This window comes from Lithobates pipiens, unplaced genomic scaffold (genome assembly GCF_037356315.1).
Source record: "Lithobates pipiens isolate NorthernLeopardFrog02 unplaced genomic scaffold, aLitPip1_a1.2 Scaffold_25, whole genome shotgun sequence".
NCBI classification, from domain to species: domain Eukaryota; kingdom Metazoa; phylum Chordata; class Amphibia; order Anura; family Ranidae; genus Lithobates; species Lithobates pipiens.
In genome coordinates, this window is record NW_027507787.1 from 46,110,204 (window position 1) to 46,124,891 (window position 14,688).

Below are 14,688 nucleotides of genomic sequence, written 5' to 3' on the forward strand. Positions count from 1 at the left end.
GCACCCACCCCTCCTGTTTGTGTTTTTGTACTGCTTTGTAACGAACTGAGATGCCTGTAGCAAAGTGGGGGGGGGGTTACTACCATTAAGGGCCGCCCCTAGGCGGTGCTGTGTTCATTTTTTTTATTTTTATTTTTTATGTCTAGTCCTCCTCCTCTGTCCATCAATCAACTCAGAGAAAGGGATTTTATTGTAAGTAGAAGAGTCCTTTTTTATCTTAAAAAATAAAATAAAAAATACCCCTATAATACACAAGCTTAAAGCCTTCAGATCTGAGCTATAACCGAATGACGGCTACAGCGCGTATCTGCTTTGCTGGAGTATGTCTATTGATGCCCTCCCCTTTGCAGGCTTGCCACGCCCCTGGAAGGGGGCGCTCGGCGTGCGCTGTGATCAACCAAGTCAGCTCCACGTTCCAATGTAAAACGGCACTTAAAGCGGAGGTTAAACTTCCGCTTTTCGGAACACCCCCCCCCCCCCCCCCCAAGACGGGTATTTGCACCCACTTCCGGGCATAGACTTCCACGGGAGTCTATGCCTCTTCCCGTCCCGCCTCGCTGTCTGCTGGGACACACATGGGTCCCAGAGTAAGAATGGACCATTTACATTTCGCTGCATGACTCAAGCATGCTCAGTAGGGAACCGGGAAGTGAAGCAGCAAGGCTTCATTTCCTGATTGCCATAGCAAAGATGGCAGCGGCAGTATTTGAGAACCAAGGGACGGCTCGGCCTTGGGTGCGGACATCGCTGGACCCTGTGACAGGTGTGTGTCCTTATTTTAAAAGTCGGCAGCTGCAGTCTTTGTAGCTGCTGACTTTAAAAAATAAAAAAAAAGTTTGCGGTAAAGGTTATAAGGTAAAAAAATATATTTCATTTTACCTTTTTGCTTACTAGAGCAGGAGATGTTTGATTGTGTAGGAGTTCTCACCCATTATTAGTTTGTGTATATTAGCAACAACACATGTATGTAGCCAACCAAATCATCACTTCATAATTTTTTTGAGAAAACTAGTAAGACAAGTGCTCTCAAATGTCTTTTATTACTGAGAGTAGTTCAATAGTGTTGACATGTGGCATGAATGTAGTTTCTTGGTACTGTCAGTGCTCTCAGCAGATATTGATGAGAAATCAGATTGTTATATTTAAAGATAAAAGCATTCTTGTGTAATACTCACATTAGTGCTGTAGAGCTTCTCTGTGTTAAGCTTAGCTGTCTACTGCATTGCAGAAATTGCTACCAACTAGCAGCTGCCAGCAAATAAATCTGCCAACGTATTAAATTACTGGATGAGACTAAAGAGGAGATTCCAGGCGGATGCGAATGACATTGGCTAGTAAAGCGAGAAGTCTGGTAGCGTTAATAAAAACTGAATGTACGCTCCTGAAACAATGAGTGAGCCAGGACGTAAGAAACCATATATATATATATATATATATATATATATATATATATATATATATATATATATATATATATATATATATATATATATATTTATTATTATTAATTAATCTTCAGCCATATACAAATATACATCTGACCTATGTTGTAGTTGAGCAAATAGTCCAAGGTTTACAGTATAAATTGGGAAGTTAATGAGTGAATTTGACAAATTGGTTGATCGTTTTTGGTTATATTTTCATTTTTTCAGGGATCTGTATGTACAAATTTGGCAAGTGTACAGATAATCATGATACTAGATCTACAATTGGGTTAAACCAGAAAGACTAAATAGGGGCTTTAATTAGAAACCATTTGCGGCATGGGTACAAACTTTATTGATACAAATAGCAAAAAGTATCAGAATCGCCAATAAACGCCTATAAACCTTCACCAATTCATATTAACAAACTCATGACAAAGTTGTTAGAAAAATAAAAATGGTGTGGGGAATGTTAGCCAATTTGTGGATAGGATATGTGTCGCGTACCTTACAGCAGAGTCCGAAATGACGAGAGTGGCCTCTTGTGCGGTCCCAGTCCTAGCACCCCTGGAGGTGGAGACTGGAACTGCTAGGGCAGAGGAAGGGTGTAGGTGCCTGTAGGCAGGTAAATAGCAGGTCAGGAACAAGCAGGAGTTGGCAACGGGCTAGGCAGCGAAGTACAAAATCGCAAGACGGAGCCATAGTCAGAAGTCCAATCCGGGGTCGGTGCAGGTAAACAGAGTCAGACAAGGATGCAGGGGTAATCCAAGAGAGTAGTCGGGGAGAGACGGGTGTTCAGGATCAGGAGAAGTCAAATAAGGTAACAGCAGGTATACAGGAACAAGCTGAGACAATTCAGCACTAACACTAAGTGGCACCTCATTTAAATAGGGCGTTGTGCGCCGTGATTCGTTGGTATGCGCACGCATACCAGTGCAAAGGATGTGCCTAGTGTGTATATCCGTTCCAATGGATGCGCCAATGCAAATATCTGTTCCAATGGATGCGCCGATGTGCATATCTATTCAGGTGGATGCGCCAGTGCGCGTACTGGATCCGGGACTCGCTTGCTCTTGCTTGCGACTTGGGGCGCGTGTGCTCGCATTGGAGGGACGAAGGTTGATGATTAGTGCACGGGAATGGGCGTTTGCTGCGGAGGTTCCCTGACAGTACCTGTGAAATCAGAGTGTACCAAACTGTCTTTAAAGCGGAGGTCCACCCTAAAGTGGACCTTCCGCTCATTGGAACCCCCCCCCCTCCGGCGCCACAATTGCCACCTTTCAGGGGGAAGGGGGGTGCAGGTACCTGTACAGTACAGGTATCTGCACCCACTTCCAGCGTAGATTCTGCAGAAGGTACGCCCCTTTCCGCAGAATCTACGCTCCTTTCCGAAGGTCCCCCGTTGCCTGCTGGGAAACGCACGGATCCCAGAGACAGCGGGGACCATCCTTATTGCGCAGCGCGACTCGCGCATGCGCAGTAGGGAACCGGAAAATTAAGCCGAAAGGCTCCACTTCCTGATTCCCATACCCAAGATGGCGGCGGCAGCACCCGAGAGACGATCGAGAGATCGGCTTCGGGTGCTGACATTGCGGGCGCGCTGGGCGGGTAAGTGTCATTACTTTAAAAGTCAGCAGCTGCAGTATTTGTAGCTGTTGGCTTTTAAAAAAACAAAACGGCGGACTCCCGCTTTAAGATTCCTAGCCCTCTTAGAGAACAGAAGTGATTTTGAACCAACAATTCGGGGGAGATCAGGGGATCTGGTCAAAATTGGTCAATGTTTAGCCAGTATTAAGACGAGCGCGGCTGATTCAGACCGATAGATTGTCTCAATTGAGCAATTCCTCCGGTTACAGAGGAACTGACAGTTGGGATTCCTTTAAGTGATGGAGGGTGGTGATCTGAGGACTGGAGGGGTCTATTGGCTGCAGTGGTCTTCCTGAAGGTTTTTGTCTCCAATTTCCACTGCAAATCGATATAGACAGATCAGGGAAGGAAATGGTTTCTGAGTCCTACGTGTATGTGAGACTGATGTTCATGTCATTGGCATTTAGTTCAGGCATGAACTAGTGGTGTTCACTCACCTCACTACTTTAGACTACCAGTATATCGTCAATGTACCACAGCCGTACGTGGCAGAGGTACATCGAGTGGTAGAAAAGGTATTTGTCCCACCACCCAAGGTGGAAGCAGGCATGCATATGCAGGTGCCCCCATAGAGGTCTCCCTTATTTGTTGATAATTTGTTTCAGAAAATTGGAAGCAATTATGTGTGCGGGTAAAATCCAATAGTTCCAGAATTAATAAATTCTGTGATCCCATGGAGGGATGTTTCATCTTCAGAAAGTGGGCAACCCCAGCTGTCTCCCAACAATGGGGAGGGGGGGGGGATGGAGGTATAGATGGTCTCGACATAGATTCCAATGAGTATGGTGCCCCTCTGCACCTTCATCTCAGCTATCCTAGTCAGGGCATCCTGTGTATCTTGAACAAAGGATTGCAATTCCCTCCACCATACCCTTGATCAAAGCGTCCAGATATTTCCCAATTCGCTCAAGTGGACCATCAATAACTGAAATTATCGGGCGTCCAGGTGGGCTGATGTATTCTGGTTTCACCGTACATGTAGTTTTATGCAGCGAGATCCAGCAACGTGTGATCTGAATACATCAATTCTACTGTACCTACACCTGTGAAATGTCCTTGACAGCCTGATGGTGCTCTTCCTCAACTGCTGCTATTATTGAAGGTTTTTCTTCTGAATTACTCCCCGTTTCCGACTTTTTTGACTTCCCCCCTCGTTTGTTTGATCCATGGGTCCTATGTTTACCCGCATATATTCAGAGAATTTGGGTGTCAGTTGATGCTTGCTATCAAGTTTGAACTACTGGCCATCTGGCTAGTCCTCCGTGTGATTGTATGAAATGCCTGTGAGCCTGGGTTGTTTTTATTTTTTTGACAACGTTGTCATGAAGTTTTTAATATGAATTGGTGAAGGTTTATATGTTTTACCTGGTGATTCTGCTGCTTTTTTCTATCAAAGTTTGTACCCATGCTGCAGAGTGTTTTTCTAATTAAAGCCCCTGTTTAACCTTTCTGGTTAAACCTAATTGTATATATGGTCATTTTTGGCTTCTGAAACCCCACCCTATCTGTTACATCGGTGGTGTATTATCGATATAAATTTTGTCAGTGTTGATTATCCCCCTATTTTTTATATTTATAATTAATCATGATCCTAGGCAATGAGAATTCTCTGCAGAGAATTCACCCAGTTCTTCAATCAATTGGCATTTATAGGATAATGGCTCTTAAGCTGGGTACACACGATCAAATAATCAGGTGGAAAAGTCCAGCGGACTCAAGTCTGCTGGACAATCCGCCCGTGTGTGGGCTCCGGCTGACTTTTTGTTACCCAAAAGTCCGGCGGACTAAGATTGTAGTTTTGCACATCAATCTGTCCGCCGGACTCGCATTTCGGCAGACAATACGGCCGTGTGTGTGCTAGTCCACCGTACTTTTGAAATGAACGGACTTTTCCCGCCCGGAGAAAGCGTGGCTCCAGGTAGCCGGGACCAGCGAAAGAGGCGTCGCTGGCCCCGTCACCTGGTATGGCATTAAAGGGGAATCCCTATGCCGAAAAAATGGTGTGGGGGTCCCCCCCTTGGTCCATATCAGACCCTTTTCTGAGCATGCTACCCGGCCGGCCAGGAAAGGGGGTGGGGCAAGCGCCCTCCCCCCCCCTCCTGAGCCGTACCAGGCTGCGTGCCCTCAACATGGGGGGTACCTTGGGGAAGGGGGGCCGCCCGCCCCCCCCACCCCAAAGCACCTTGTCCCCATGTTGATGAGGGCAAGGGCCTCTTCCCGACAACCCTGGCCGTTGGTTGTCAGGGTCTGCGGACAGGGGGCTTATAGGAATCCGCGAGTCCCCTTTAATAAGGGGGCCCCCGGATCCCGCCCCCCCCCCACCCTATGTGAATGAGTATGGGGGACGATGTACCCCTACCCATTCACCTGTGAAAAAAATGTAAAAAAAAAACACAACACACAAGGGTTAAAACAGTTTATTTCACAGCTCCGGGGGTCTTCTTCCGTCTTCGGGGGTCTTCTCGCCGGACTCCTCAGCTATCTTCTGCTAGCTCTTTTACTAGAGGAGGAGCCCGGCTTTCTTCTTCGCTGCCGCCCTCTTCTTCCGACTTCGGGGGTCTTGTCCCCCTCTTCGGTGGTCTTGTCCCCCCCTTCGGTTCTTCTTGCCGGGCCACTGTGCCGCCTTCTAGCTCTTTTACAAGCGGTGTCCCGATCTTTTGTCGCCGCCTTCTGTTCTTCTCTTCTTCTCTTCTTCGATTCTCCTCTCTTCTTGAGCTGTTGCCTCGTCGCTGTCTCTGGTCACAATGACAGGCACGCAGCATGCAGCAAGTTATATAGGGACATCGCCGGATGATGTCCCCGCCCGTTTTGTCACAGTCTCAGCATCCTGTGGGACTGTGACATCATAATGGGCGGGGACATCCGGCGATGTCCCTATATGTCGCTTCGTGCCTGTCATTGTGACCGGAGACAGCGACGAGGCAACAGCTCAAGAAGAGAAGCGAAGAAGTGAAGAACAGAAGGCGGCGACACAAGACCGTGCCACCGCTTGTAAAAGGGCTAGAAGAAGGCGCGGTAGCCCGGCAAGAAGAACCGAAGAGGGGGACAAGACCCCCGAAGTCGGAAGAAGAGGGCGGCGGCGAAGAAGAAAGCCGGGCTCCTCTGCTAGTAAAAGAGCTAGCAGAAGATAGCGGAGGAGTCCGGCGAGAAGACCCCGGACCTGTGCAATAAACTATTTTAACCCTTGTGTGTTTTTTTTTTTCCACAGGTGAATGGGTAGGGGTACATTGTACCCCATACTCATTCACATAGGGTGGGGGGCCGGTATCCGGGGGCCCCCTTATTAAAGGGGGCTCCCGGATTCCGATAAGCCCCCCTGCCCGCAGACCCCGACAACCAACGGCCAGGGTTGTGGGGAAGAGGCCCTTGTCCTCATCAACATGGGGACAAGGTTCTTTGGGGTGGGAGGGCCACGTGCCCCCCCCCGCCCCAAGGCACCCCCCATGTTTTGGGCGCATCTTAAAAGATCTATTTGAAACTGAAGTTTCAGTGAGGAAGTAGAAGCTGGCTTTCAGCTGTTGCAGGAAGAAAATAAAGAGGATCGTCAAAGATGGGCATCAGGCTCTTCCCCTCCATAGCAGTGTCCTCTTCCCCCTCCATAGCAGTGTCCTCTTCCCCCCTCCATAGCAGTGTCCTCTTCCCCCCTCCATAGCAGTGTCCTCTTCCCCCCTCCATAGCAGTGTCCTCTTCCCCCCTCCATAGCAGTGTCCTCTTCCCCCCTCCATAGCAGTGTCCTCTTCCCCCCTCCATAGCAGTGTCCTCTTCCCCCCTCCATAGCAGTGTCCTCTTCCCCCCTCCATAGCAGTGTCCTCTTCCCCCCTCCATAGCAGTGTCCTCTTCCCCCCTCCATAGCAGTGTCCTCTTCCCCCCTCCATAGCAGTGTCCTCTTCCCCCCTCCATAGCAGTGTCCTCTTCCCCCCTCCATAGCAGTGTCCTCTTCCCCCCTCCATAGCAGTGTCCTCTTCCCCCCTCCATAGCAGTGTCCTCTTCCCCCCTCCATAGCAGTGTCCTCTTCCCCCCTCCATAGCAGTGTCCTCTTCCCCCCTCCATAGCAGTGTCCTCTTCCCCCCTCCATAGCAGTGTCCTCTTCCCCCCTCCATAGCAGTGTCCTCTTCCCCCCTCCATAGCAGTGTCCTCTTCCCCCCTCCATAGCAGTGTCCTCTTCCCCCCTCCATAGCAGTGTCCTCTTCCCCCCTCCATAGCAGTGTCCTCTTCCCCCCTCCATAGCAGTGTCCTCTTCCCCCCTCCATAGCAGTGTCCTCTTCCCCCCTCCATAGCAGTGTCCTCTTCCCCCCTCCATAGCAGTGTCCTCTTCCCCCCTCCATAGCAGTGTCCTCTTCCCCCCCTCCATAGCAGTGTCCTCTTCCCCCCCTCCATAGCAGTGTCCTCTTCCCCCCTCCATAGCAGTGTCCTCTTCCCCCCCTCCATAGCAGTGTCCTCTTCCCCCCTCCATAGCAGTGTCCTCTTCCCCCCTCCATAGCAGTGTCCTCTTCCCCCCCTCCATAGCAGTGTCCTCTTCCCCCCTCCATAGCAGTGTCCTCTTCCCCCCTCCATAGCAGTGTCCTCTTCCCCCCCTCCATAGCAGTGTCCTCTTCCCCCCCTCCATAGCAGTGTCCTCTTCCCCCCTCCATAGCAGTGTCCTCTTCCCCCCCCCCCCCCTCCATAGCAGTGTCCTCTTCCCCCCCCCCCTCCATAGCAGTGTCCTCTTCCCCCCCCCCCCCTCCATAGCAGTGTCCTCTTCCCCCCCCCCTCCATAGCAGTGTCCTCTTCCACCCCCCCTCCATAGCAGTGTCCTCTTCCACCCCCCCCCCTCCATAGCAGTGTCCTCTTCCCCCCCCCCCCCTCCATAGCAGTGTCCTCTTCCCCCCCCCCCCTCCATAGCAGTGTCCTCTTCCCCCCCCCTCCATAGCAGTGTCCTCTTCCCCCCCCCCCCTCCATAGCAGTGTCCTCTTCCACCCCCCCCTCCATAGCAGTGTCCTCTTCCCCCCCCCCCCCCTCCATAGCAGTGTCCTCTTCCCCCCCCCCCCTCCATAGCAGTGTCCTCTTCCCCCCCCCCCCCCCTCCATAGCAGTGTCCTCTTCCCCCCCCCCCCTCCATAGCAGTGTCCTCTTCCCCCCCCCCCCCCCCTCCATAGCAGTGTCCTCTTCCCCCCCCCCCCCTCCATAGCAGTGTCCTCTTCCCCCCCCCCCCCCCTCCATAGCAGTGTCCTCTTCCCCCCCCCCCCCCTCCATAGCAGTGTCCTCTCCCCCCCCCCCCCCCCCCTCCATAGCAGTGTCCTCTCCCCCCCCCCCCCCCTCCATAGCAGTGTCCTCTTCCCCCCCCCCCCCTCCATAGCAGTGTCCTCTCCCCCCCCCCCCCTCCATAGCAGTGTCCTCTTCCCCCCCCCCCCCCCCTCCATAGCAGTGTCCTCTTCCCCCCCCCCCCCTCCATAGCAGTGTCCTCTTCCCCCCCCCCCCCCCTCCATAGCAGTGTCCTCCTTCCCCCCCCCTCCATAGCAGTGTCCTCCCCCCCCCCCCTCCATAGCAGTGTCCTTCCCCCCCCCCCCCCTCCATAGCAGTGTCCTCTTCCCCCCCCCCCCCCTCCATAGCAGTGTCCTCTTCCCCCCCCCCCCTCCATAGCAGTGTCCTCCTTCCCCCCCCCCCCCCCCCCCTCCATAGCAGTGTCCTCTTCCCCCCCCCCCTCCATAGCAGTGTCCTCTTCCCCCCTCCATAGCAGTGTCCTCTTCCCCCCTCCATAGCAGTGTCCTCTTCCCCCCTCCATAGCAGTGTCCTCTTCCCCCCTCCATAGCAGTGTCCTCTTCCCCCCTCCATAGCAGTGTCCTCTTCCCCCCTCCATAGCAGTGTCCTCTTCCCCCCTCCATAGCAGTGTCCTCTTCCCCCCTCCATAGCAGTGTCCTCTTCCCCCCTCCATAGCAGTGTCCTCTTCCCCCCTCCATAGCAGTGTCCTCTTCCCCCCCTCCATAGCAGTGTCCTCTTCCCCCCCTCCATAGCAGTGTCCTCTTCCCCCCCTCCATAGCAGTGTCCTCTTCCCCCCCTCCATAGCAGTGTCCTCTTCCCCCCCTCCATAGCAGTGTCCTCTTCCCCCCTCCATAGCAGTGTCCTCTTCCCCCCTCCATAGCAGTGTCCTCTTCCCCCCTCCATAGCAGTGTCCTCTTCCCCCCCCCCTCCATAGCAGTGTCCTCTTCCCCCCCCCCCCCCTCCATAGCAGTGTCCTCTTCCCCCCCCCCCCCTCCATAGCAGTGTCCTCTTCCCCCCCCCCCCCCCTCCATAGCAGTGTCCTCTTCCCCCCCCCCCCCCCCCTCCATAGCAGTGTCCTCTTCCCCCCCCCCCCTCCATAGCAGTGTCCTCTTCCCCCCCCCCCCCTCCATAGCAGTGTCCTCTTCCCCCCCCCCCCCTCCATAGCAGTGTCCTCCTTCCCCCCCCCTCCATAGCAGTGTCCTCCCCCCCCCCCCTCCATAGCAGTGTCCTTCCCCCCCCCCCCCCCTCCATAGCGGTATCCTCTTCCCCCCCCCCCATAGCGGTATCCTCTTCCCCCCCCCCCCATAGCAGTGTCCTCTTCCCCCCCCCCCCCCTCCATAGCAGTGTCCTTTGCTTTCTTAACATCACCCCCACACATAAGCAATGTACTACCTGTGTACACAAGGAGATTACACTCAAATTTTCAGGGTGCTATTTGTGTACCAGACTTAAAAGCATGCATCCAAATCCTGTAAACAATACTGTTTTCCCGGGTTAGTTTTTACTGCATATCCTCGTGTTTCCAACACACTGTGACCTCAGCCAGTTCCTCCCCTACACGTTATGCCACAGGTCACACGCTTCCTCAGGGGGATATGTTTTAGTTTAGAAACAAAAAACTTAGTTTTTTTTTATTTTTGATTGGAACTTTCTGGCAGGAAAAAAACATGCTAAACACTCCTAAATGATCCTATATAGGAAAAATTTTTATTTTTTTGCCAATTTTTTAAGACCACTGTGCATAGACCTTAAAACTCCAAGATGAGACTTTATTAAAGCTAAGCAGGGATAGTTTTGTGTTTTTTGCCTGTAGAAGCATCTCAGTGTTATTCTATTGGTCCATGCACTTTAGGACGTTTTTAAGGTCCGTGTTAAGAGGCAGGAAAAAACCTTCTTGTTTGTGTGTTTGTTTGTTTTTTTGTTTTTTTTATTAGAGCTTTTTGGCAAACAGCTAAACTCTTCTAAATGTGTGTACAAAAACACTGAGCTTTTTTTTTTTTTTTTGTTAATGTCCAGTGTGCATGGGCTTAAGTTCCTTAAATTCCCCAGCATGTTTACCTATAGATAATATAACTGTCAATGTAACTGAATGTAAGTAGCTGGACTGTTTCATGGTGATGAACACAAATCCAAAATGTAGCAAGTTTCTTCACCTTATGCCTGTAGCGTGTATGTTGTTTTTTTTTATTTTTTTATTTTTTTTATTATATAAAATTCTGTTCATTTATTTTTTTCAGCATGTTCCGTCTCCGCTTCTTGCCAGCAGTTGCTGGATTGGCAGCTGTAACTCGCAGGTATCATGGAGTGGCTAATCCTGTCCGCCACAGGCGGAAGCTAATGATGGCAGCTTTTGTGGGTGCGACTGCAGTTTCCGCAAGTGCCGGATTACTTTGGAAGAGGTAACTGCATGCATTAGTAATATGTGCGAAGAACATGATCTACACTAGCAATGACCATGGAATGTGTAGTGAAATGTACATGGGCCGTGAGCAATTATTGTTCTGACTTCTTTGCCAGGAATTGCTAGGAATCCTAAGTGAATGAGGGTTTTATTTCCAAACTTTACCATGTTATGAACATTCCAAGGATATCGATCGTTTCTGGTTCAATACAAAGTTAAAGCAAGATTCACAAGAACAGCACATTTAAAATATAAGATTGCAAAATCAACTTTTGCTGTAATGTTCAGCATCCATCCAGAGATTTTCCCTGCCACAAGATGCCGTTAGTCTGGTGGTCAGCATCATTTAATCCACTCCCTCTGAGTCCAGGCCATGGTATCCTGGATTCGCCCCAGCCTGTTACTGGAGAATAAAATGAGAAGTGGCACAGTGATGAGCTCATCTCTCTGTCCTTCTGCTCTGTTTTCCTATTAGTATGCTTCTTGTCAGCAGATGAACTTATTAGCTCCTTCTGCTGTTTGTTACTCTCACATGCCAGATCTGCTGTACAGGGACTACAAGAGGCTGATACCTGGTAAAATATAGGTACTAAAATGCAGTGTTTGCTGGTGCTCAATTTTTTTTTTTTTGGGGGGGGGGGGGGCGAAATACAAACACACATCGCCTGCTTGCCAGCCCTGCTCACAAGCCCCCAGCCCGCACTTGCCCCATCCAGGCCGTGGGCGGCTTCTCTGGATTCTCCTCCCGGCCAGTCTAGTCGCTTCTCCTCCCAGCCAATCCAGTCTCTGGACTTGCTTCCTGTCCAGATTGGCCGGGAGGAGAAGCAGAATGGCAATAGCGAATGTTGATTTGCTACTGTCACAAGTGGGTGTGCTCAGGGTGCAGTGATCTGCTCCCCTAGCCCAACCTTTTTAAAGTGAATTTAATGCCTCCGGCTCGAATTGTGCTTCACAAAAAAAAAAAAAAAACCTAGAACTCTATGCATTTGGCACCCCACATAAAGATCAGGGGGGCGGCGCCCCTGTGCCCCTTATGGACGGGCCTCAGCTGCTTAAATGCTTACATTAAAAAAATATACATTTAAATTATGTACTAATTATTATTACAGCGTAATTCATTTGTCCTCTGTCTGCCGTTTAGCTTTAATGTTATAACTATCATAGTATGCTTTACTTTCTTATTAAGATTAAAAAAAGTGTACTTGGTCCTAGTGTTATGCTTGGAAAATAATAAAATCCATCAATTTTGGAACACAGAGTTTACATAGTACAGTATATATGCAGTGGGTATAGAAAAGAATCGCCCACTTGAAACTGATCACATTTTGTTGCTTTGCAGCCAGAAATTAAAGCTGAGGTCCACCCAAAAGCCTAGTTTTGACAGGTACTCAGCTCCCACTTCGCTCGTGCTGCTTAGGTAATAACTCCTCTCTCCCTGCAATCTTCTGGGACCCGTCGCAGGTCCCAGAAGATTACTCGGCCATTCACAACTCGCAGTGCGACTCGCTCAGTGCGCACCCGGCTGTGAAGCTGCAAGCTATTACAGCAGGGTTCCCACACTAGTGATGTGGGCACCGCGGAGAGGCGGCAGAGAAGTGAGGCTTCGTGCGGCCACATCGCTGGACTGTGGAACAGGTGAGTGTGTGTTTATTAAAAGTCAGCAGCTACACTTATTCTTTTTGGAACTGCTTACTTTTAATAAATAGAAAAACAAGTGGAACGCTTTAAGATGGAAACAGTTTTTTTTTTTTATTCAGCTGTATTTACTTTACTTTTAGGCTACTTTCACACTGGGGCTGGGGGGCGTTAGCGGTAAAGCGCCGCTAGTTTTAGCAATGCTTTACTGCTGTTATGGCGGAGCTTTTCGGGCGCTAGTGGAGCGCATTTATCCCCTGCTAGCAGCCGAATAAAAGGTTAAATCCGCCCGCAAAGTGCCGCTGCCATAGCATTTTGCAGGTGCTTTGGCAGCGCTGCCTATTGATTTCAATGGCAGGGGTGTAAACTCGATTGGGTGTGGCCATTTTGATTTAGCTCAATATGGAAAGAGCTTTCCTGGAGCATTTCAGTCCTGGTAGTGAAACTGAAGCAAACAATCCACTGTGGGTGGCAAGCAAGGATGAGCTCCAGCATGTTCGCATGCTCCACGTGCAGAGCTCACCAGGAAGTCAGCGCTGCGCTAATCACAAACAGTGAGACATTGCCCCGATGCGCGGCTGCAGAGATCGGGCAATGTCTCGCTGCCTGTGATTAGCGCCGACTTCCTGGTGGGCTCTGTACGCTAGGAATCGCTACATTCGGTGGTTCTGAATATATGCCAGAAGCTCGGAGTCCCAATCTCTCCTCGTGATCTGGAGTTTGATAGATTGCACAGGGCTCTGGGACCACGCTCCACAGATCTTGAAAGACCTAGAGATTTGATCGCTCAGCTCCATCGCTATGCACACAGTGAATTGATCAGTGAATTGACACACGGGTCCCAGTGACAGCGCGGAGATTTCCTATTGCGCGGCTCGTGCATGCGCAGTAGGGAACCGTGAAGTGAAGCCGATTCGCTTCACTTCCTCATTCCCTCACCTAGAATGGTGGCGACAGCAGCCGAGAGCCGAGCGATCGATCGGCCTCGGCTGCCGGCATCGCTGGAACCCGGGACAGGTGAGTGTCCATTTATTAAAAGTCAGCAGCTGTAGTATTTATAGCTGCTGGCTTTTAATATATTTTTTTTTTTTTTGGTGGAATCCCTCTTTAATATTCTGGAAAAGTGAAGGATGCTACTTAATGATTTGAAATGCATGAATACTGATGTGGGATTTCTGCAAGAAACTCATTTTAGATAGGGGGGGGTTTCCTCCTAGTTCAGGATAGATTTTTCCTTGTGTATATATCATGCCTCCAACCAAGAAGAAAAAAAAACAGAGGAGTCTCTATTTTGATCTCCAGCCAAGTCCCATGGTCCCTTATGGATAAATGCTCCGACACAGGTGGGAGATATCTTTTTCGTAAAACTCTCTCAAAGTTGATGGAGTTAATGGAGGGAAAACTAATCCTGGGGGGCGACTTTAATGTCCCCCTAGACTTTAGAGTAGATACTACTGCTGGTACATCATCTGTTTTGACTGGAACCAGAAAGAATATCCTACGGAAGCTCCTGAATTGCAGTTGGTGGATGCTTGGCGTATTTTGCATGCAGGAGAGAGATTATTCTCTAACCCGCATCAATTATATTCCTGCATTGATTATTTCTTGTTTCCCCACCAGTTACGTTCCACAGTGTGAGATATATCCATAGGGCAAATAACATGGTCAGACCATGCACCAGTAACGATTCGTCTCTCTCTGTCTAGCTCAACCTCTCCCCCGAATTTGGTGCTGGCGTTTAAACAAAAGTTTGCTACAGACCCCCGAGATCTGGGAAGATCTGATCAAAGAAATTTCAATGCACTTTCAGATAAATGACTCCCCAGGGAGCGATCCGGGAATAGTTTGGGAGATGCATAAGCCATAAGGCAGTCATCCGAGGGATCCTAATTAAACACTGATATAGAGTGAAGAAGGCACTTGAAGAGCGTATTGAAAAACTGCTTGAGGAGATACAGGAGTTGGAACTGCAACATAAAACTATACCAGTACCCTCGCTGGGCAACGATCTTGGTCATTTGAGACGACAGATAAAGGATCTTCTCCGTTATAAAGCTAAAGCGGCAATACAATCCTGAAAGAGGATATCGTATGAATCCGGAGATAAATGTGTTAAAATGCTAGAGAAGAAACTCAGGGAAAACCACATGGGGACGTATATACCTCCATATAAAAGGAGGTAAAGGTCAAATACACTCATTGCCGAAAGATCTTGCTCAGGCATTTGGGGAATACTATTCCTCATATAATCTGGCATTACCATCTCTACCTCATCTTCCAGTGGAGGAATATTTATCCTCATCACACCTGCTACGTTTGTCATCTCCAGTCAGGTGTAAAATAG

The 14,688-nt window shown here is 49.9% G+C and overlaps 1 protein-coding gene across 2 annotated transcripts in view; it reads left to right on the top strand.

The window, feature by feature from the left end:
- Nucleotides 1-14,688, top strand: part of MICU1 (mitochondrial calcium uptake 1) — a 423,436-nt gene that overhangs the window by 48,886 nt on the left and 359,862 nt on the right. For both annotated transcript variants that reach the window (XM_077454409.1, XM_077454408.1), the window contains exon 2: nucleotides 10,546-10,707. In XM_077454409.1, coding sequence (XP_077310535.1) covers nucleotides 10,547-10,707 — 161 coding nt within the window. In that variant the 5' untranslated portion in view covers nucleotide 10,546. The remainder of the gene's footprint in view (nucleotides 1-10,545; nucleotides 10,708-14,688) is intronic.